The sequence below is a fragment of the Euprymna scolopes genome, chromosome 14, assembly GCF_053919585.1.
Source record: "Euprymna scolopes isolate OS-2025 chromosome 14, ASM5391958v1, whole genome shotgun sequence".
Taxonomy (NCBI): domain Eukaryota; kingdom Metazoa; phylum Mollusca; class Cephalopoda; order Sepiida; family Sepiolidae; genus Euprymna; species Euprymna scolopes.
This window is the reverse complement of record NC_136495.1, coordinates 68,208,258-68,234,080: the sequence shown is the minus strand read 5'-3', so window position 1 is coordinate 68,234,080 and position 25,823 is coordinate 68,208,258. Positions and strand designations below refer to the sequence as shown.

Here is a 25,823-nt window from a genome sequence, read left to right as displayed (position 1 = left end):
AATAAAAGGAGTTTGGTCACATCTTTGAAAACATTATTTCATAAAGTTAATTTGAACATTTTAGACAACCAAATAATATTATAAAATATTTCATTAAATTATTAAAATTACTTTTTTTTCTGAGATTTTTTTTATATAAGACACTTTTTTAAAAAAAGACTTGCTTTTTTTTTTTCTCTTCATTGGACTGGTTGTATTAACCCCAAGGCATCAGCACCTCATGGAGAGAGAGTAAAGAATATGTTCTGTGTTAATGATGGCCGCTGTCAGTCTAAAATTAATGTGTGTATTTGCATGACTGATGCAACTTTTAATTACTTTTAATAAATAAGTAAAATAAAAAATAAACCTTTAAATAAACAAATATGCATAAACTATCTGTCTATCCATGTGTTGGTCTTTATCACTCACATGTACAGAAGTTTCTGTAATGTTTTTCATGACTTTTTAATAAGATTAAACATCAACATCTGGTTGATTATATTCACAGAGGAGCAAGTACCTGGGGTTAATGATGACGATGATGGGTGTATAATTCTTTACGTATTGGTAAGTGAAAATACAACATTTATAGTAAAGCATCTCGTACAACTTATATGTTCAAAGAAATCAAATCAATAATGAAATTAAAACTTCCCTTTAAAACTTGTTTTATACTTGGAAATATAGAATCCTTTGAAATGTTTTATCATAAAATTTCATCTTTTTTAGTTACATTAGAAATCATATACAACTTTCCGTAAGAGTGAAAGTTTCAAGGAAGGTCATTTTTTAATATAATTTATATTTCTCTGGAATTTGACTAAAAAAAAAAAAAAATAAATAAAATAGGTTATTTTATTTTTAAGTTATAGATTTTTAAACATAAACTTTCAGGATAGATCTTAGTGTTCTATGTAGAACTACTCTCAAACATTATATTTTTGCAGTTTTTAATGAAAAAAAAAAGTATATGTTTATGATTGCAGTGTGATATCGAAATGATAAAAAAAGAAAACATTTTATTGCTGATTACCTTGCTTTCTGGCATTGGAGGAGGGAAAGGTGTGTACTCTTTCTTTGGTTTCTTTGGAATCTTCTTTTTCTTGGAATGAGTTTTGGATTTGAATTTTGGCAAGAACCGGCTCCAGTCTTCATTTTTCAGAGATTCATCTTTGGCAAGTTCCCTTTTTATCATGAGAGTCTGTCACATAAAATAAACATAATTTCCAAGTTATTAATCAAGATAATCAATGCTACTACTCTTACTGTGGAGATGGGCCTTGTGCCAAACATGAACATAGTCAAGAGACATAACTGATATTTGAGGTTAATGGTTAAAGATAAGATGTGTGGGAAATTAAATGTTTTTTTTTTCTATTTTAATAGTGTAAATTTTTATATAAGGGACTTAACTTTCACAAACAAGAAGAGAGAAGCAGCCATCTTGATGTTTGAGGTGTTATTATCAACAGCAATTGTTAGGTTCACCGTTACCCAATAATTATGTTACTAGATCTCTCTTTTGCTAATACAGTAATATATATATATATATATATATATATTATATATATATATATATATATATAATACTAAAACTCTCCCGTTCTTGGTTGTTTGCTTGCGCAATATCCTCCTCCTCCTACTACTATGCCTCCTCTTCTTCCTACTACTATTACTTCTCCTTTTTACAACTACTACGCCTCCTCTTCTTTCTTACTACTACTACTACACCTCCTCTTCCTTATCCTACTACTACTACTAGTTGACATGTATTTTCCCTACTACTACTAAACAGAATGACTCATAGAAATCTATCTATATTTTTTTTTTTCATTTTAATATACTTTCATAGAAATGTTTCTGTTATGTCACAAAAAAACTATTTTCTTTACATCACAAGTGTCATGCTCATACATTAATTCCATAGCTAATATAACATACTGACCCCTTAGGGGATGTTTTGCAACTATTCTATATTACAACTATACTGTCGCAATTTTCTCACAAATAAATCAACTTTGACCTGTTGACATCATATATTTTTTTTTTTTTTTACTGTGTACGTTTTCAGCGGCCTAATTTTTATTTTTTATTTTGCGTTTTAAATTATCCAAATAAACAATTGTTAATACTTTCTGCAGTTTTTTTACATCGTTCATTTCCGTATTACGTTTAAGTTATTTTAATGGAATTTTCTTACAAATAAATATACTATTTTACAATGTATTGTTTTACTGTATACGTTTTCAGCGACCCATTTTTTTTTTCCACGTTTAAATTAATAGATATTTCAAAATTCGAATTTAACTTTAAGTATTATGGTATCTGTTCAGTGCACATTTACCTATAAGCATGGCAAACCACTTATAATTCAATGGCTGTAATTTTTTTTTCAAGATTAAACAATTATAAACAGAACGACTCATAGAAATCTATCTATATTCTTTTTTCATTCTAATATACTTTCATAGAAATGTTTCTGTTATGTCACAAAAACTATTTTCTTTATGTCACAAGTGTTATGCTCATACATGAATTCCATAGCTAATATAACATACTGACCCAACGGGTCACGGGTTGTCTAGTATATATATATATGTATATATATATATATATATATATATATATATATATATATATATATATATTGGTTTATGGGAAAATATGCTTATTGGATTATATTTCACCTTTTATATATCATAGACAATCCTTTAATTTATGAAGCTCAATGTAAACTACAAAGCATATATAATATTGAATTTTCAAATTCAAAGATGGCGCAACTAAAAGAAAACAATTGCAACTTCTGCTCCGATTTTTGTAATTTGTAATCATGCCCATGTTCCTTTTTTTTCTTTTACAATTGATAAATTCCTATTCTTCTGATAAGTAAGGACAGAATAAATTCAAAACTTGACATAATATTTACATGAATGATTCTGCTCTACGAAACAGGTGCTGTCAAGAATTGAACATTTTAACATGCTGAAAGACAAACGGTAAAATAGACAACATCTTGAAACTTGGAATATAGACTTTTTGTCATTTATATATATATTTATTTTTATTATTAAATATTATTTTACGTGCATAAAAGTATACCTATGGACATGTGTTTCTGGCTTTTAGCCTCCGTCAGCACAGGTCAAGATCGAACTCATGACATCAGTATCCAAATTCAGATACTTTACCGATGTACCACAGTCAATCACCACTTTAAGCATATTTTTTTTATTGCTTATAAAGTCAAGATTTGTTATTGGCATTTTTTTTAGTGATATTAACAACTTTGAAACGCTGTTATCGGTAAAGTATCCGAATGCGGATACTGATGTCATGAGTTCGATCCTGACCTGTGCTGATGAAGGCTAAAAGCCAGAAACACGCATCTCCATAGGTATACTTTTATACATGTAAAATAATATTTAATAAAAATAAATAAATATGTCCCATAAAAATAAGGGCGATCTATTCATATACATATGAATAACAATAAGAGCTTATAGCTCTTAAAAAGGTAGCAGAAAAAAATAAAAATAACAGCGTTTCGAAGTTGTTAATATTGCTAAAAAATGCCAGTAACAGATCTTAACTATATATATATAAGACTACTCGATAAGGATTAATGAGTGTATTTGTAGAAGGTGCTCAGTCTCAAGTTCCTAGTTATTTGCCTACCCACGAGGGTAGAGTTAGACACAAGGCCAGTTTTTAATGTGGGGAAAATCCAGCTTTCCAAAAAGGAGCAATCAGGATAGTGTGACATAATCCTTAAAGTGGATTATGTCACACTATCCTGATTGCTCCTTAAAGTGGATTATGTGTTTTAAAGAAAATTTTTAATTTTAATTTTAGGCTACTGAAAAATGTATCAATTTTTGTTTATTGTTTGATTGTCGGCAAGGCAAAATGAACAGAGAGAAAAAGAAAGGCCGAACATATAATGAGAGAGAGAGAGTATAGGAGAAAGACGTTCAGCAGATGAGAGCGAATTGACAGGTCACCCGGTCAACAACACACTTTCTGAGCCCTTTTAGTTTCGGGTATTAAGCGAAAAAAGATAGAAAGAGAAGGATAAGAAAAGCACAGAGAAGAGACATTCTTTGAACACTCTCGGCTGAGCTGCCGTGCCGGACGGATGTGGGAAAAACCCCATTCCGACAACGAAGAGGAAGGAAAACAATCTGACACTATCGAAGAAGATAATGCCGGGGAAAACCCCATCCCAACAGCGAAAGGAGGTAATGTCGGCAGCAATAACCCGGCAAACCTCACAAATATAGATTTGAGTTGTGGACTAGCGAAGCGATGGATGTGGAAGGCATCTGTTTTAACCAACTGCCCGGAACGAAAGAAAAAATAAAAACTGTAAGTCCTCTCTCTACATACCTCTCTCTCGTGTATTGAACTGGCGAGTTCTGCATTTTGCTATTTTTTTTATATGTATTGATATATTTTTCGTTGGCATTTCTAGATAATAGAGTAAGATACCCCTTCCATATCCTCGTAATGTTGTTTTAATTATTTAATCTCATCCCCCCACCACAGTTTATTTTTATAATAAATTTGATATCAAATGTTATCACTTGTATTCGTGCTTTCTCACATTCTATTGTGTTCAATTCTTGTGTCTCCTTTTTTTTTTTACCCTTATCACATATGCGACAAATATTTGTTTTTCGTAAATTTTTTTTATATCTCTTTGTTTGCTTTTTATTTACCCCCCCCTTTATAACGTGTTACAATAGAAACAAAAATAATTGTCTCAGTCATGAAGGATTTCTCCTCCACTGACAGAGGACAGAAAAAGCAAAGTGTAGCATCAGAATATTACACCGTGACCTTGGCCTGAAGTCCAAGTAGAGAAATAAAAAACGTCTTAAGCTGGAAAGTTTAAAGAAATAATGTATCTCTCGGACAAGAAATGTAATTGAAAATAAAAACCAAATTCTTCCAAAATTTGTGAATGATTTGTCAGCTTTAGCAAAAAGTGTTTTTTGATATTTAAATACGTGGGCAAAAAATACTTAATACTTTTCCAAACACCACATTTTCTGTTAGTGACGTCACTTGTTTTAAATAAAATTTATTTTTGTCTGTCATAATTCTTGTAAAGTTTCACACTTCTCAATTATATAATTTTACATATTTAAAAGTAATTTGATGTTCAAAATCTAAGGCATAACATTTTCAAAAGCCAATAATTATGAACCACTAACCGTAAATCTGGGTCTCAAATGCCCCTTAAAAAAACAAAACTCCCTTAAACCTACCTCCAACCCTAGGTATGAGTGGCAAACCTCATCCTCTTCCTAAAAACAATAACGTTTTCCAAGTAACAAGCTCCCCACCAAACAAAATTCCTCAGTAAGCTACATATAAGCATCTAAAAAAATAAAATTGGTCAACTATCCTAAAACGCGAGAATGGCCTCAAAATGTTGAATTATTTTACATTAAATTTATGTGAAACCAACTCCCACTCTAAATTCTAAAATTGTTTTTTTTGTTTCTATCAAGTCTTCAGGATGTTCACACATAATTTTCTTTAGCTCTATCATTAACCCAAAATCAGAGTGGCAACCTACCCACCCTCATAATTGCACAAAGACCCTCTTAAAATCACACATAATCATCTTTAGCAAAAAAAAAAAAAAAAAAAAAAAGAAAGCCCACAGGGTTTATCTCCTATAGAAAAAAAAAATGCTTAACTGCCCTAAAATGCTGGAATGGCTCAAAATCATTTTACAATAAATTCTAAAATAATATTTGTCTATCTTTCATTAAAGATTTTAAAGTTTTTTTTCACATAATTGCCTAACAAAGGTAAAATAACATTTTGGAGAGGTGGTCAGATGGTGTGTGTGTGTGGGGGGGGGTAATGGAGGGTATTAATCTACAATAATACCAAAGAAATATTGCAATACATTCATTTTTAAACAGTCCTAGATTTCGATTTCAGTTTCTTGTACATAAAGTGCATTACAATTCAATTTAGAGTTCTTTAACTTCTTTTAATGGATACATAGCCTTTTTAAGGAATTGCATTATATTTATGTGCATTTACTACAGATTATTTGGAAACCATTAATTTCTGGGGATATTCTAATTCCTAGCACAAAAATACTTATATGGTAAATTTCATTGCTTAATCTTGTGTTTTAACAAAGATATAACATTTTTTACTGAAAAAATAGTGTAAAAAATGTGACAAAATGCATATGGTCTTAAAGAGAGAAAAATATCCAAACGCATGAAGCCAAAAAATAGTCATAACTTCCTTAATTTTAATTAGATTTTACAAATTTAAAAAGATTCTTTCTTACCCCATAAAGCTCTTTCTATATATACCAATATTGAAATATTTTAAGTCATTTCAATTTTTTCATGTGTATTGTTAATTAAAAGTGTAAATAATGACTAATTGTATTATTTTTATCTGTATAATTTTGTTAATTTTTATTGTATACTTTTCAATAATGTCCTTTTGTTATATTTTATTTCAATAAATCGCTTCACAATAGAAATACTGAAGAACAAGAAAACTAAAGGAACTGATTTGCCTTGTCACTGCTTTTGGTAGTGCTGCACTGAAACTTAGGAAGTATGTTAGCTAATTATAACCAAATATTTAATATTCAGACATTATCAAATTTGTATGGATTTCACAACTGATTATTTTAACATTGTTTTCTGTACTTACCTTAATATTATAAATAGGGTGAATATTTTTCATTGTGTCAAGAACAATTCTTCGCACCTACAAAAGAAAAAAAAAACAAAAAACAATGATGTGTTTGACTTGTCAATTTCTTAATTACACTGTTTTTCTTAAAATATACTAGCAGGCCGCCCGGCATTGTCCGGTCATAAAATACGCTTAAATATAATATTTTGATCAATGTAGATTTCGTATTTATTAAGGCCGAACATATAATGAGAGAGAGAGTATAGGAGAAGGACATTCAGCAAATATATAATGATAGCAAATAGTAATGATAGCAAATAGTAATGGTTTAAAAAGTTAAAAAAGAAAAAAAAAACTGACTTGTGTGCCACCACCGAGAAAACGTTTAGCTTGCAATTTACTTTTTCCTTTGATGTTAATGACTGTACTAGGAAGACATGTTTATTGCAAAGCTAAAAATTAAAACATGAAAGTATAGCTATTACGTCACGCATGCATATTTGTAAGGCCGTCGTTTGACCTTCACCTGGAAAATTTCATTTTTTAAATTTTCACACTTTTGCACCAATTTTCCCCGACTAAAACCCAAATATAAAGTTTTGCATGGGTTCGAATATGCTATATATATATATAGTTTCATGTTTGCAGACCAAAAACTGACGGAGGAGTTTGGTAGCCAAATTTTATAAACAAAAATATATACACATACATAAATATATATATATATATATATATATATATATATAGAAAGAAATTTGTGTTTACTATAAGCTTTTTACGCAAATATAAATCATGTAGAATATCTGCATGAATATAATTACATGTAATAGTTAAAGATGATCATCCTATAAGAAAACTGAAAAATCTAATAGGGAATTAATTAAAATGAATGTTTAAAAGAATATGCAAATTAGCTAGATCTTTTGCAGATAAATGCAATTCAACAACCACTATATAACAAAGTTGTATTTTCTTTTTAAATAAATAGAAAACATGGTTTTTAATATGAATATCAATACACACACAAAAAAATTATATTCCTAGTCAGCTGAATATTTTGTGAAAGAAATGAAATTGAATTGCAATTTATCATTTTGAAGAACATAGTGACAGGATCTTACAAGAAAAATTAGCTAATCAAAGTGAAGCTGGTCTATTTCTCAAATTTTTTCATCGATAACTTTGAATCTGATAAATTGATATTTTAGATTCTGACTAGCCAATTTTCTGGCGGATCTTGTTACCAATTTCTTCAAAATAATAAATTGCAATTTAATTTTATTATTTTAAAAAATACTTTATCCAACTAGGAATTTTTTTTTTTAGCTTGAAGCCATCTTTGTTATCTGCAGCAAACTTTAATTCGAATGGATGCAATATTTATTATCAACACAAATGTAGCTACTTAAACTAATACACTTTTTTCATTTACCACAGAAAGAAGTGACAATAATTAGAAAATCTCTGGATTCTTTTAAATTTTGCTGTTGCATTATATAATGTCACATTTCTGAAAAACTACCTTTTGTTTTTTTTTTACATATTACATTATCTTCTGACTCTTCCAACATGGCAACCTGTTACAACTGATAAGTTATGTTATTCTCACTTAAACCCTGTTTTAGTTAAAAAAAAAAAAAAAAAAAAAAAAAAGCTTACAGTGTTTCAAAGTTTTTGAGATGAGGATGTATTATTTGGACTACTATTCTCAGCTTGATTGTTATATTCATCCACCATAACTTCCAACTGTATTCAGGTGTATCTTTACAAACTTAGGAAATTTCTAATCGAAATTGGGAACCTGTATAAAATTTTGAACTGAGCCTTTTAATTCATGCGAGTAGATTTTGTTTAAACACCCATGACCGAGTAAAGGTATTTATTTACGCCATTCGTCACTATTACTGCATCTAATATGGATTGAACCTTCAATCTCTTAAAAGATTTTTACCGAGAATCGATTAGTAATCAACACTTTACTATTGGGCAATGAGTTCATATAGATAAAGATTCAAAATTCAATAGGAGTTTCAAAAAATAAATAACATAAAATGTACATCTAAATTTATTCATTTTTATCTCAAGGTCATTTTTCCCAGTTTTTCCTTGGATTTCTCTTGAGAACAGAACCTGCTACATCCACTATTCTATACCTACTAAATCAAGGACATCGATTCTTCAATGTGGCCATACCATTAGTCTCCTGTTCTGTTATTATACTCAAATTATTTTTATCTGCCAAGCAGGTTTAACTGTAGAGCGCACAAACACAAACACACTAATTGTAATAAAGAAAACCAATAACAAAAACTTAATCTATAAACTTTAAAATCCATGGTATTTTTGGCTTTTGTCTATTTTTATACAAATAGACAAATGTGATTGGTTGATAAGTTCATCCTTATTACTTACTCCCATATTTTGTTTGGACTTCCCTTGTGAATTAACTCTGCTGGTCACTATAACCAAAGAACTATCATCCATTGTAGCTGTATCATCAAAGTCTCCTGCTCTGCACACATCTTGCTGTACTGTCCAAGTTTAATCTTCTTCAGAGGTTAGCTAAGCCTGCCATTAAGACTAACATTGCATTACCAATTCTCTTCATGCAACACATGTCCTCAACCCTCACTGGCCAATCAAATATAGTATACTGTGTACTAGATTACCCATCTGCTCTTAAGATGGTGACATGCACTCTCTAGAAAGATATGTTGAAAGCATCTAAATCGAAACACATCTAAAAGTATATCTTACAACCGTTTTATCATGCCAAATTGTTGCCCTTCAGAAAAAAAAAGAGAAAAATGAGTAAATATATATGTCTACCCCCGCCTCCACCCCGCCCAATTCCAGCTAAAAACTTTCTTCAGTTCTTTTCTATTTCTAGATCTTCTTTTCCTATCTTTGCAACTTTTTTTTTTTTTTTCTGCTTTACTAGTCAGCCAGACAGTATATGAATCAAATAATCATCTCTTGTATATTATGCCTTGTCTTTCACTGTGAAGAACTGGAGTTTTAATAATAGAAGCAATAAAAAAGAACAGGAATTTCCTCAGCCATAACGTCTGCAGTTAGCAAAATTTTTTCTTTTTTCTTTACATGCTAAGGAGGGTAGTTGAAAGGGTGAGAAAAAGAAATAGAGAGAGAGGGAGAGAGAAGAGACAGAGAGAATTACAAAAAGAGAACAACAAAAAAAAAGGAAATAGTTATTTTTGTTAAGAATGGTGCCAAGGTCAGAGCTGTGAAATGTACACTTTTGTCATCACTGTTAGTTGGGCTTCACTTATTGTCTCCTGAGCTGTTGATTTGCCCTGGTAGGGTGTGGGTGGGGGTAGATACTTACTGCCTACATCTTTTTGTGAAAAATTCTACAACCAAGCATTACCTCCTAATAGAATTTATAGAATTCAGCAGCCACCCAATGTCTACAACCGCACATATTTTATGATTCCTTTTTTTTGTTTTTTTTTATTTTTTATTCCATCTCTTATTACATCTGATCCTTATCTTCAGTCATTCTGATTTGTTTACATAGCAAACACTTTGCCAAAATATATTTCCTGTTATTTTTTTTTTTTTTTCTTACATTTTAACTTTTCATGTTGAAAGTTGTCATTCATCTTCATGAGACTTTGGTGAACTACTTATTACATACTATTTCATGAATACAATTTGTATAACTGGAAACTGATATCTCATTGAAATTATATCCTCCTTTTTATCTGTGTTTAAGTCTATCAGAATAATTAATATTTTTATTGATTAAAAAAAAATTGTTGGGAATTGAATGAGGAAAAAAAAGAAACGTCCATTATCTAGTATACTAGAAGAATACATATCATAGGATGGCTACAAATATTAGATTGGTGCAAAAGTAATGTCGTTTTTGTTTTTGATGTTCAACTGTATATATAAATAAAAACATTATTTTTGTACCAATTCTAATGTGTATAATATTTTAAGTTACATATTTTATATTAAGAAATATGTAAGCCATACATGCGTATTCTATCCATCTTGTGAGGAAACAGTTTATTCATGAGAACTTTGGTAAGTAAACGTTATTTATTTGTTAGAGAATTGTATCTTGCTTATTTTTTTTTTTTTTTTTTTGAGAGAAAAAAAAAACATTGTCCATCTTACTCGCTGTGTTTCCTAGAATATATATCCTATTATAAGTTCATTAGTTTAATAGCTAGACTTTTAGTTGGACTCCAGCGGCTGCTTAACAAATTGAGCGCTGCTTGTGCGGAGTTCACACTGGTAATCAGTGTGAAGAAGACAGTTGTGATGCACCAGGGTGACGCATCACTAATCACTATCAATGGCCACGAACTATAGACTGTTGAGAACTTTGCGCATCTTGGATCCAACATCAACAAGGGAGTATCCATTGAACAAGAGCTACAAACGCGCATAGGTAGAGCAGCGTCTACTTTCAACCGACTACGTGAAAGAGCATGGTTCAATAAATACGTCACTTCTCGCACAAAATGCCGCATCTACGAATGCTGTGTTCTGAGTGCCCTACTGTATGGAACAGAGACTTGTACCACATACGCTCGTCACGAGAAAAGACTGAACGTCTACCATCTCCGATGCTTGTGACGTATCATGGGCATCAATTGGTGGGATAGAATCACCAACGAAGAGGCGCTAAGACGTGCCAGCAGCGACTCCTTGTTCCAGACACTAAAGATCCGATGATCGAGATGGCTTGGACACCTTTGCAGAATGCCCAATGGCTGTCTCCCTAAAGATATCCTCTACAGCGAACTGGCAAATGGAACAAAAAGCCATGGTCGCCCGATGCTGCGCTTTAAAGACGTAGCCAAATGGGTCCTGATCGCTCTTGGCATCGATGTGAATGTGTGGGAGGAGCTAGCCGAAGATAGACCAGCATGGAGGCGTGCCTTGAGTAAGGGTGGCGAAGGACTTGAGAACCTTTGGTTCGAGAGGCTGGAACAGAGAAGACAAAACTAGTGACTACGTTTACTGCTGCTTGCATTAATCTTTTGTAGCTTGCTTGCCATTATCAGTTTAATAGCTAATCGTGCACATCAGTTTGGTTAAGATTGTTTTATTACATAATCTAATTAAAAATTTGATATAAAGCTAACCTTTTTTTCTTATTAAACTTTTTTGTAGCTCACATATTTTAAAGGTTTAAATATAATGTGCCAACGTTACTAATAATGTTACCCAGAATATATATTCCATAATTATCAATGATGGATGCATTGGTTTAGGAATGAGTCATCTATATATCTATAAAAGTGAGAATGTGTGTGTGAGGACACTTCTTAACCTATATACTCAATGAATTTTTGATCTACAAACTTGAAATTCGGTATATAGGATATTCAGACATGTGGAAAACTTTAATCCGTTTTCACCCCCCCCCCAAAAAAAACGAGCTGCTAAGGGGTCAAAATTGAAAAATTGGTACGTGGTAGTGATCGGAATTTTATCTGCTTGTTTAACTGTTTCACGAATGTGCATGCATGAATAGTTCACATTACAGATTACTTAAGTAGTTTGAAAACATCTTTTAAAAGATTGTGTCATGCTGGTATAATGGTTATTGTACTTGACTCAGTGTCTTTTGGTTTCGATCTCAACTTGAGTATTTTTCTTTTTTACTTACAAGAAGTGAAGTGTTTAGAAAAAAACATAATACTTAACATGCACAAATCTCAGTTTTTTTTCTGTTTTTTTACTTCATTTCTTTTAAGGAATTTTATGTAACGTTTTATACTAGGCAACGCCAGGTACATCTGCTAGCACACACACACGGCATTCTAATAGTAATGCTTCATATTTTTTTTATTCTCTCCGATTGGATCAGAGCGGATTACAAATTGTATTGTTATAGTGACTGAACTTATGCATTCTTGACCTGAAAGTTTCATCTCTTTGTTGCAGATATTGATAGTGTGAGACTAACAAAGCAACCCTTCATAGACGTACATCAGAATCAGAGTTGCATCATTGAATTCCTGGCAAAAGTGTATTGAGAATAGGGGTGACTATGTAGAAAATTAAATTCTGGAGCACAAAAGATTGCTCGTTTTAATGATACTACTCCCGTTTTCATCGCTCTTCAGCTTTTTGAGTTAAAATAACAAAAGATATACTTTTGGAACAACTGAGCTTACATCTATGGTTCCTCCCTCGCCAAACTTTCACGAAAAACACTCGTCTGGCCAGAACCATTATCAATAATTTCCCACATCCTTGTCTGTGCCTAGACCTAAATGTAGATTCCATGAACAAAGCGTCTTTCTTAGAACTGCACGCCTGTGGCACTTTCTTCAGATTGCCTGCTTCCCAGCTGACTACAATCTGATTGTCTTGAAGTCTAACGTAAACAAGTTCTTGATGAACCGTCTCCCTAAGTAATCTAATTTACAAAATTCCCACTATGAGACTAGTGTATACTCATTAACCCTTATCCTCGAATGGCCCCCGGGCCTTGATAAGTGGTGACTCCTGTGTAAAAAAAAAAAAAAAAAAAAAAAAAACCTCATATATATCTAACACCCATTTCTCAGCAATAAAAATATCAACATCATCTGTTGGCATTTCATTTCCAATACCAGACAGTTTATACCTTGCATTCTTTCCCCAAATCATTCTAACAAATTCACCTATCCATCAAGTTTTTTTGATACAACATAGCTCAATACATTTCTTAAGAAACTCAACAATCGTTCCTGACCTTCCTTACATTCAAACTGCACAGCCTAACCTTAAAATAGAAAAGTTAAACTTTGACAGATTGGAAGACATTTCATTAATCTAGGTAAAAAATTTTATGGGCCAAATGACCTTCTGGGCATAAGCTGATGAGGACCAATGTTTTTATCGAGATACCACATGCCAGCATATAAAACTGACATTAATCTGAATACGATGAATAATGATGCTGATAGGTATTCAATTTAATAAGACTCAACTCACAGTTGATGATTTGAGTAGGTTTTGAGGAAATCCAGTGGGTTACAACTAAAATGTAACGTTAAAATGCAGGGCTGTATCGTAGATAATTTTTTAATGTACCTTGTGTTGCCAGTGCAAAACAAAAACAATGTCCTGCTGTTATGTATGAAATTGCTTTCAATAGTTTGTGGTGATAGGATTAGTTAGCTGAATTTATTGAAAATTGGCTGTATCTTCCCAGTGTTGCCGAGGAGGCTTGTTACTTTTATTTTTGATCTGCTCATTAAACCCCATTCAACTCTTTCTCTTAATTTCTTACAAAAAATATTTACATTCTTAGAAAAATAATTTAATAAAAAAATATAGGTCGCTAAAAGATCGATTTTGTAAATACAACTGGTCAGATGCCTTAGGAAATTTTGAAATTTAAGTCCCATAAATAGTTTCAAGGTTTTTTTTCTTTAATGATGAAATAGAATATTTCTTTTAACTAACTGTTGTTATGTTGGTCCTTGTTCAAATGTTTTTTTTTTTTTTTTTTTGAGAAGTTTAACTGAATTACTCTTGAAATTGTTCGATCAATAAATTAATTGCATAAAAATGAATAAAATACTTTAAACAAAGTGAATTAAAATAAGTTATATTGGAATGTGATTAGCTTGTGACTAACTTGTTTGACAATTTCAGCAATAAAATAAATGGAACAAATTAGGAATGGAAATTTGTTGAGTCTGGAATCAGGTCAAATGAATGTTGGCTGACCCAATTAAAGGGATCAAGTGTTACACTCAACTATCAAAGAGGAAGCAGGACTTGAAATGGTACAATAGTGAATTCAATTTGGAACAACATCAGTTGGCCTCATTAAGCCTATTCATGCCATTTTTAACAGAAGTCAACTGAGAGCATGTCGGCTGCCAAAGTTGACTAATACCGAGAATTAAATTGACACAAAACTGTTTACTTGTTGGCATGAAATGCTAATTTTTTTTTTTTTTTAAACGAATGTTTGTGTAAATCGTGCCCTAACAAATATTGCCAAAATATATGACACAAGATGCAAGATTATGTATGCCTACAAATGTTAACCCTGCAATCTTTTTTTGGGGGGAGAGGGGGTGTCTAAAAAAAAAAAGGTTTCCAATTCTTGAGGCTTTGAAAGGATCAGGGAGGAAATGTATGCAATTCCAGAATCTCCCTAATTATTTTCCTCCTACTGAAGGCAGAGTAAGACAGAATTTTATATGTGTGCTGTTAGAAAGATTCCCTGGATCAAAAAATAATTTACAGTGTCACTGAGAGTTTGCATGTTCTATTCACACTACTTAACCAGAAAAGTTTGAAATTTAGTAGAAACACAAACCCTATGACAACCAACACTCTCCCACCAAACATGCTATTTTATGTATTAAATGGCTGTTGACGCTGCATGGGTTCATCTGCCCATTGCCATTAATCTTGTTTTTAATCTTGTTGGATGACAAGTCATCCACATTAGCATAATCTTAGTGCCAGGAATTACTATTTAGGTATTGTAATGTATTACTAGTATAGTCTTTCAGTATTGCTTGCATATTATAATAAAAAAAACACAAGTGATGAATAAAAAAAAAAAATGCTGTAAAAACTTAGCAGAATACAATTTCTTTCTAAAAATACATTTCCTGAAAAAAAAAAAAAACCCAACTTTTTGAGTGTTGATTTTTTTCAAGTTACTTAAGTTACTTACTGAATATTCTAATACATTAAAAGGAAGTAATTATGTGTTATTTCCCTTGAATCCTACAAAAATAAATATAAAAAAAAATACTATTTTTAAATATTAAAGAGAAATTTCCATAGTAGTTACACATAACTATTTGTTCTTTACTTATAATTGATCATTTTAAATACTAAATAAAATAAAATTACAATAATAGTTAACTGTTAGAAAGACCAGACGAGTGTGACATTGTTTTTAATAAATATTGCTTTTTATTAAAAATAAAGTTAAAAATTTTTTTTTTCTTTCAAATTTTCGAATCGTAAAAAATTAATTTTCAGGAAATTGGACAGTTGTTTTTTTTTTTCTTTTTTTTCCTCCCACATGCAACAGTAGTAGTAATCTTTGGCATGATTGAAAATATTACTATTTATTGTATTTATTTGCTTCCCCACCAAAGCAAATTAGGCACAAGGCCGTTTTTAATGTGAGGTAAAAACAAGATCCCTTAAAAGTAGGCAAAAAGGGGGCACTCTGGTTACCAAAAATAATAATTGTCCCAGTATAGAGGGTTTCCCCTCCATTGACTGGGACAAATTACCTTAAGTGCAGCATCTGCAGAACAGATACTACACTTTGATCATGGCCCGAAGGTCAAGAAAAACAGAAAAAAGGCAAGCCTCTTTTCTATTTATTTTACTGTCCTACTATAATCAGACAAAAAAAAAAACAAACAAAAAAAACATCATTTTGACTTAGCTTCAAACATTTCAAGTCATGCCAAGGATTACTACCGTTGTTGCATGTGGAAGGAAGAAAAAGAAAAAGAAAAGAAAAAAAAAAAACGCAAAACAAATGAACAACTGTTCAATTCCCTGAAAATGAATATTTTACTATTTGAAAGAAAAAAAAAAAAAATTTTTCAAATTTTTCATAAATAGCAATATTTATTAAAAAATAATTTCACACTCGTCTGATCTTTCTAACCGTTAAATTTTAATTTATTATTATTAAGTGTTTCAAACAGTGAATTAATTTTTTTTAAATTACATTTTTTTATATTCCTGTTTCACAAAATAATTTGTTTATAAAATTCAAAAAACACTCGTCTGGCCAGAACCATTATCAATAATTTCCCACATCCTTGTCTGTGCCTAGACCTAAATGTAGATTCCATGAACAAAGCGTCTTTCTTAGAACTGCACGCCTGTGGCACTTTCTTCAGATTGCCTGCTTTCCAGCTGACTACAATCTGATTGTCTTGAAGTCTAACGTAAACAAGTTCTTGATGAACCGTCTCCCTAAGTAATCTAATTTACAAAATTCCCACTATGAGACTAGTGTATACCCATTAACCCTTATCCTCGAATGGCCCCCGGGCCCTGATAAGTGGTGACTCCTGTGTAAAAAAAAAAAAAAAAAAAACCTCATATATATCTAACACCCATTTCTCAGCAATAAAAAATATCAACATCATCTGTTGGCATTTCATTTCCAATACCAGACAGTTTATACTTGCATTCTTTCCCCAAATCATTCTAACAAATTCACTTATCCATCAAGTTTTTTTGATACAACATAGCTCAATACATCTCTTAAGAAACTCAACAATCGTTCCTGACCTTCCTTACATTCAAACTGCACAGCCTAACCTTAAAATAGAAAAGTTAAACTTTGACAGATTGGAAGACATTTCATTAATCTAGGTAAAAAATTTTATGGGCCAAATGACCTTCTGGGCATAAGCTGATGAGACCAATGTTTTTATCGAGATACCACATGCCAGCATATAAAACTGACATTAATCTGAATACAATGAATAATGATGCTGATAGGTATTCAATTTAATAAGACTCAACTCACAGTTGATGATTTGAGTAGGTTTTGAGGAAATCCAGTGGGTTACAACTAAAATGTAACGTTAAAATGCAGGGCTGTATCGTAGATAGTTTTTTAATGTACCTTGTGTTGCCAGTGCAAAACAAAAACAATGTCCTGCTGTTATGTATGAAATTGCTTTCAATAGTTTGTGGTGATAGGATTAGTTAGCTGAATTTATTGAAAATTGGCTGTATCTTCCCAGTGTTGCCGAGGAGGCTTGTTACTTTTATTTTTGATCTGCTCATTAAACCCCATTCAACTCTTTCTCTTAATTTCTTACAAAAAATATTTACATTCTTAGAAAAATAATTTAATAAAAAAATATAGGTCGCTAAAAGATCGATTTTGTAAATACAACTGGTCAGATGCCTTAGGAAATTTTGAAATTTAAGTCCCATAAATAGTTTCAAGGTTTTTTTTCTTTAATGATGAAATAGAATATTTCTTTTAACTAACTGTTGTTATGTTGGTCCTTGTTCAAATGTTTTTTTTTTTTTTTTTTTTGAGAAGTTTAACTGAATTACTCTTGAAATTGTTCGATCAATAAATTAATTGCATAAAAATGAATAAAATACTTTAAACAAAGTGAATTAAAATAAGTTATATTGGAATGTGATTAGCTTGTGACTAACTTGTTTGACAATTTCAGCAATAAAATAAATGGAACAAATTAGGAATGGAAATTTGTTGAGTCTGGAATCAGGTCAAATGAATGTTGGCTGACCCAATTAAAGGGATCAAGTGTTACACTCAATTATCAAAGAGGAAGCAGGACTTGAAATGATACAATAGTGAATTCAATTTGGAACAACATCAGTTGGCCTCATTAAACCTATTCATGCCATTTTTAACAGAAGTCAACTGAGAGCATGTCGCCTGCCAAAGTTGACTAATACCGAGAATTAAATTGACACAAAACTGTTTACTTGTTGGCATGAAATGCTAATTTTTTTTTTTTTTTTAAACGAATGTTTGTGTAAATCGTGACCTAACAGATATTGCCAAAATATATGACACAAGATGCAAGATTATGTATGCCTACAAATGTTAACCCTGCAATCTTTTTTGGGGGGGAGAGGGGGTGTCTAAAAAAAAAAGGTTTCCAATTCTTGAGGCTTTGAAAGGATCAGGGAGGAAATGTATGCAATTCCAGAATCTCCCTAATTATTTTCCTCCTACTGAAGGCAGAGTAAGACAGAATTTTATATGTGTGCTGTTAGAAAGATTCCCTGGATCAAAAAATAATTTACAGTGTCACTGAGAGTTTGCATGTTCTATTCACACTACTTAACCAGAAAAGTTTGAAATTTAGTAGAAACACAAACCCTATGACAACCAACACTCTCCCACCAAACATGCTATTTTATGTATTAAATGGCTGTTGACGCTGCATGGGTTCATCTGCTCATTGCCATTAATCTTGTTTTTAATCTTGTTGGATGACAAGTCATCCACATTAGCATAATCTTAGTGCCAGGAATTACTATTTAGGTATTGTAATGTATTACTAGTATAGTCTTTCAGTATTGCTTGCATATTATAATAAAAAAACACAAGTGATGAATAAAAAAAAAAAATGCTGTAAAAACTTAGCAGAATACAATTTCTTTCTAAAAATACATTTCCTGAAAAAAAAACAAAAAAAAAAAAACAACTTTTTGAGTGTTGATTTTTTTCAAGTTACTTAAGTTACTTACTGAATATTCTAATACATTAAAAGGAAGTAATTATGTGTTATTTCCCTTGAATCCTACAAAAATAAATATAAAAAAAAATACTATTTTTAAATATTAAAGAGAAATTTCCATAGTAGTTACACATAACTATTTGTTCTTTACTTATAATTGATCATTTTAAATACTAAATAAAATAAAATTACAATAATAGTTAACTGTTAGAAAGACCAGATGAGTGTGACATTGTTTTTAATAAATATTGCTTTTTATTAAAAATAAAGTTAAAAAATTTTTTTTTCTTTCAAATTTTCGAATCGTAAAAAATTAATTTTCAGGAAATTGGACAGTTGTTTTTTTTTTTCTTTTTTTTCCTCCCACATGCAACAGTAGTAGTAATCTTTGGCATGATTGAAAATATTACTATTTATTGTATTTATTTGCTTCCCCACCAAAGCAAATTAGGCACAAGGCCGTTTTTAATGTGAGGTAAAAACAAGATCCCTTAAAAGTAGGCAAAAAGGGGGCACTCTGGTTACCAAAAATAATTGTCCCAGTATAGAGGGTTTCCCCTCCATTGACTGGGACAAATTACCTTAAGTGCAGCATCTGCAGAACAGATACTACACTTTGATCATGGCCCGAAGGTCAAGAAAAACAGAAAAAAGGCAAGCCTCTTTTCTATTTATTTTACTGTCCTACTATAATCAGACAAAAAAAAAACAAACAAAAAAAACATCATTTTGACTTAGCTTCAAACATTTCAAGTCATGCCAAGGATTACTACCGTTGTTGCATGTGGAAGGAAGAAAAAGAAAAAGAAAAGAAAAAAAAAAACGCAAAACAAATGAACAACTGTTCAATTCCCTGAAAATGAATATTTTACTATTTGAAAGAAAAAAAAAAAAATTTTTCAAATTTTTCATAAATAGCAATATTTATTAAAAAATAATTTCACACTCGTCTGATCTTTCTAACCGTTAAATTTTAATTTATTATTATTAAGTGTTTCAAACAGTGAATTAATTTTTTTTAAATTACATTTTTTTATATTCCTGTTTCACAAAATAATTTGTTTATAAAATTCAAATTACCAAAATTACTTTCCATTTCTTGGTAAACATGTCAGTGATTTTTTTTAACCCCTGGTCGATGCTGCATTGTTATCATCGTATTCGATTTAAGATCCATTTTACATGCTGACATGCATCAGACGGCTTTTAGAAATTAATTTCCAAACTAACCTAACACTAACCAAGTCTTTATTTATCTCTTTCACGTTCACCCTTATCACTTCCTCATATTTTCCTGGGTTTCCCTATGAACTGAACTTGTTACTTCAACTGTTCTACATCTACTAAACTAAGAATTATCATTCATTCTTTCATCATGGCCATACCATCAATGCATTCTGTTCTGCACACATCTCCCAAAACTGTCCAGATTTAATCTTCCTTTAAACTCATCAACATCCATCATATAATTTCTCTTCATGCAACAGATGTCCTCAACACTCACTAGCCAGGTTTCAGTTCATTACATCATCACACTGCATACACATGATGTTTGATACAAGCAGGACCAGTGTTAAAAAAAAAAAAAAAAAAAAAAAAAAAAAAAAAAAAAAAATGAGGAAATCAAGAAACTCTTGCTCCCAGTTATTTGTGTCAGGAGCATAATATTCACTGATTTATTTGCTTGGCCATGGTGTATATGTTTTTTTTTTTTCTTTTTTTTTTTTGAGGTTGGAAGGTTTGTTTTTTTATAACTCAGAGATATAAGTAGCCAATTGCAAAAAAGCTAAACTCAACATAAATTTCTTCACTTGAGAGTCATGACTCTTCTCTGTGTGTGTGTGTGTGTGAAGAGAGAGAGAGAGAGAGAGAGAGAGAGAGAGAGAGAGAGAGGACAGTGCAAAACCCACTTTTCTTCAACAAATACAATCAGTTCCAACTAAGGAATTCAAAATCAAGAAAAATATCAAGTGTCTGTGTGGGATGAAGACAGGAAGTCAATCTTTGGTGAAACAAAAACCATCTAACTACCTTACCTCCACTCATGAATTGTTTAAAGTCTTAACTTTCATGGCGAATTTAACATTTCCAGTGTTCAGAAAGAGAACTGCCATATGAAGGCCAGGTCAGACGGACAGAGGAAGAGAGAAAAACAGGAAAGAACAAAAAAAAAAAAAAAAAAAAAAAAAAACAGCAAGAGGGGAAGAAAAAAAAAATAAAAAATAAAATCTTGTCAAATAGCAACAAAATACCATGAGGTAAAGCTTTAGTGATTTGGCAGAAGAAAACGTTTTCTGATTTTAAAAGCCTAAATTTTGCCCTAAATCAAAGAACTCGTATCTACAGATTTAGGAAGAAATTTGCTTGTTTTTCTGATTTAAAAGAAAAGTGGAATTCAAGTATAAAAAAAAAATAATAGAAACGGAGATCTCACATTACTGATAACTAAACTGAGTGTTCATTTAATAATGAAGCCTTTATCCACAATAAAAAAATTTTTTTATGTGTATTTTTACAATCTCTGAAATTGAAAACAATAAAAACAAGTAAAGCATGCATGCCCCCCCCCCCGTGGGTGCAGTGAACGAGGCATAAAAAGTTCAGCATTGCCCCCCCCCACCTCTTCCATTTAGCCCCAAAAGTCCCCAGGGAATGTCAAATCCTTGTGAAAATGAACAAACGGTGCAGTTTTAGGCCTTAATTTGAGTTCTGCACCGTGCAAAAAAAGAAACGACTAAGTCCATCATTTGCCCCTCCCCCCTTAGCCCCAAAAGTTCCTAAGGCCTTAACATATTTGAATTTGAGTTTACCACCATGCAAAACTGCTAAATAGACATACACAGAAAATTTTAGACAAATATGGTAAAATAGTCCCAAAAATGGAGTGTTTTTATTAGCCCTAAAAGAGCCCCTGGGGCACACCCAAGAGTTATTGTGAAGTATAGACAAACAAAATTATATAGAAATCAGTTAGTTACAACTTTTCAGAAAGTTTTATAAAAATCCAAGACATCAATTTTTTTTTTAATAAGCACAAAAATGTCAATTTTAGCCATTTTAACCCGAAAGAGGGTAACCGGAGTTTTCCAGGAAAATCTGCTCCGTTACTATTTTACTCACATGTTTAATTTTTGTGCAAAATTTCAAAAAAAAAAAAAAAAAATTCAAGGCGTAATTATTGATAAAAGTGCCGATAGACAAATGGACAAGGGTGATTTTACAGGTCCACCCTTCTTTTGTCGGGGACCAATAACATTTAATGAGATACTCTTTTACAAAACAATATGTAAATAAGTTATTTTATGGCAATTATACACAATCAATATATTAGAGACTATTATCTTTCTGAAACTGAAATCCACGTTTTACTCTCGCTCTTAGATAACATGAACTAATCACGTTGGCACACCAATTTTCATTAGATCACTGAGATTAAGCAAATTTTGAGCCTGGTCAGTATCAGATGATGGGTGATCATTTGGAAATATCAGACACTGTGTGTAGAAGGGCATTAACACCTTTCTACATGCACTGTAAAAACCTAATCTCATCTTTCCAGATTGGGATATGCATGCAACTGGGGACTGTTTGTGAATTTAAGACTTCATTTTTTTGAGGAAGCTGGTTTAACCTGCTTAGAGTGAATGCTGCGTCATTCTTTCATTGGAGTGGGAAGTGGCTCAGTATAAAGATGTTTATTTAGTCTAGATATTTTTTTGTTTTTTAGCCACACACACAAGGTAGAAAAAAGCCTTTATTTGTATTCGATATTCAATCATAGAATCAATAAACAGGTTGTAAAGTCCAAATCTTTCATTGTATAAAGAGTGACTTTTTGATCAATGAAAAAAAAAAACAAAAAAACTTTGACTGAATTCATTGACACACAAGATTATGTTGACTTTAACAGTTTTAGAGTAAAATAAATGCGATTTTAAAGAAAAATAAATGGAAAAATGGACAAACAACAAAATGTAAAAGATAACATCAAAACATTTCAGTTTCTTTAATAAGACAAACTTTGCAAATAGGATACTGAATAATGTAGCCATATTTTTCCCCCATTTGCTTTTACTACCGCCATCTTCTTTTGCTCCCCCCCCACACACACTTTTGGTTTTACTATCGTTATCTTTTTTTGGTTCCTCTTTCTTACATTTCAAGCTTAATAGATTAAGAATTGTACAGCTTTTTCTTTGCCCCACCCTAACTCTTAATGATGTGTTTTTGATTTTATCTTTATATAATTATGATACACACTAATACATACATACACACACATATATATATATATATATATATATATATATATATATATACTAGACTTCTTAGCCTATTAAAAACGGATACAAGTTATAGTCTGTTGATTTAGAATGAGTGCTTTATACCACATATATGATTAAATCTGTGCTTATCTTTTTGCATTAAATACTAATTCCTATTAATCCATAATTGTGCATCAAATGGATATGATAATACTTAGTTCACTGCACCCACCTTATCATAATAAAGGGTCATACAAAATTTCAGTTAGATTGGTTCAGTAGTTTCCAAGAAAACTTCTACAGTAAATGTGGCATTGTGGTGCCTAAACATGTACAGACTTGGGAGTCTATACCATCGTACCCTTAATTAAAAATCTCAGTTTAAAATCTGAAGATCAGGCGCACATGATTTCTTTCAAATTTGCAAGACAGTGTTAGTTAATTATATTTTCTCTACCATTCCCTCTCAACTCGTAACTATATCTTAATTGACAATGCCTCCCATAAAATCGACAACGCACTCTAACCAGATCCGAGCACTTGTATCCCAGTTTTCAGTTTTTGTGGAGTTTAATGTCCACCACAGCTATTATCAGCTAGGTTTCTCAAGCCCCACAGACCCAACCGATAATAGTACACAGTTTCTACCTTGTACCTTCACGACACTTCTCCCAAATCTTGAGGAACAGCAAGCTCCATTTCTCGACCTATTCCTGACAGCACTGCCCGAGCTTGCGTGACAAATGTTCATAGCCCACTCAAGAATATTAATCACCTTGTAATAATGGTTGATATTAGCATAAACCCTTGACTCAAAACAGAAACACTGTTACTTAAAAAAAAAAAAAAAAGATATTACCGTGTTGATTAGGAATCTCTAAATCTTAGAGTAAAACTTTTTCTATCCTAATTGGACAGTATGAAGGGGAGGTAACTAAATTAGTCAAAGTTGTCATAGAAGCATTTGCTCTCATTCAGAAATTCTAGAGCAAGTCTCACTCTCTCCAATAGTTTAATTTGATATGTGTATTTGTTATCTTTACTTGAGGCCAGTCGAGGATAAAGGTTAATGAGCGTACGGAAGTTAATGGGACAATATCGTAATCATTAGTAGTGGAAATTTGGTAAATTGGATTACTTAAGACGACGGCTCATTAAGAACTTGTTTACGTTGGACTTTAAGATGACCATATTGTAGTCAGCTGGAAAGCAGGCAAACAGAAGCGAGTTCCACAGGCATGCAGTTCTAAGAAAGAAGCTTAGATTGGAACTCAGATGAGCACAATTCTCCAATTATCCAAGCCGGCATAAAATCACAATGGACAAGAATGAATTATTTGTTCAGTGGTTTGTCCTAAACTCTGACCTCACAAACCACTTCCTCCCTAATTTCTCACGATATATGAAAATTACACCAGATGATCTGACCACTAGGGCTATGACAAGAGAATATTTTCATTATTTTAACTCTTGCGTATATATCAGTTAATATCTTATATGCTTTTATATAGAGTGATGTGGTTCTCGGTTGATGTCTAACTGTGTCGGATATATACTCGAGAGTCAAAATAATGATAAGAATATTCTCTTGTCATAGCCCTACTGACCACCACACCCTTCCCATGTCCAAGCAATCATAAAAAACCCGACACCTCAAAAGTATATAAATCAGATCTTATCCTGGTTGTTATAATAATAATAATAATAAAGAGATACTTTGCTGAGCTAATTCCTGTCTGTTCAAAACTATAACAAAATCCTTGCAGAATTTATAAGAATTCTGAAGGAAACACCAACCACACAAAATTACCGGTACTCAAGTCTGCTTCCACTCTAGACTAAAATCTTTGAATTATTAATCAATTAAATGATAATATATAACTACAAAAATGGTTAACTTCTCTGACAAACAGTATGGATTTAGGATATCCAGTTCTACTGTGGATATTCTAACGGTCATCTCTGAATGCATACATTAGAACTCAGAGATACGTTTTTTTCAGGTTACGATGTGGAATATGATGTTTTTGCGGCCCCTGGTTACGGTATTTGCCCCATCTTACGGTGTTATTTATAATGTTATTTGATTATATACATGTGTATTATATACTATAACGTATTTTGTTACTAATTTTTAATATGTACTGTATTCTGCTTAGGCCACACCATACGGCGATTTCACCTGACAATCCCAACCCCAGAACGGATTAATACCGTATCCCAGGATTCTACTGTATACTCTATATTGCATAATCATGTTGACACACCGGTTCTCGTCAGATCACCAAAATTAAACAATGTTAGTACCAGATGGGTGATCATTTAGGAATTCTAGGCGCTGTATGAGCTCTCCGCTTATCTTGGCAGTTGTTTTGTACATACACTTCACTTGCCACTGGTATTTAACGTCAACTCAGGAGAGGTATGGTTAGAGATTGAGGATCTCCTGCCACAAAAATTTCAAGTGTTGTACCTCTACGTGGGTATCCATAGTCTGTCAAAGACTGAAGGAACCTATTTTTTACTGTATACTGCACACTGGACAAGTTAGGTGAAACTAGAGTGGTAGCACTAGATATCTCCAAGGTCTAGCATGAAGATCAGTTCAGGAAAATCGACTTGTATGGTATTACTGGACAAATATTTTATATAATCAGATCTTATTTAGCTAAAA

The 25,823-nt window shown here is 31.8% G+C and overlaps 1 protein-coding gene across 2 annotated transcripts in view; it reads right to left on the bottom strand.

Annotated features, from left to right (window-relative positions):
• LOC145293056 (KRR1 small subunit processome component homolog) overlaps positions 1 to 25,823 on the bottom strand; it is a 103,677-nt gene that overhangs the window by 6,554 nt on the left and 71,300 nt on the right. For both annotated transcript variants that reach the window (XM_080139381.1, XM_080139382.1), the window contains exons 6-7: positions 6,685 to 6,741; positions 1,016 to 1,183 (exon numbers count right to left, since the gene is read on the bottom strand). In XM_080139381.1, coding sequence (XP_079995507.1) covers positions 1,016 to 1,183; positions 6,685 to 6,741 — 225 coding nt within the window. The remainder of the gene's footprint in view (positions 1 to 1,015; positions 1,184 to 6,684; positions 6,742 to 25,823) is intronic.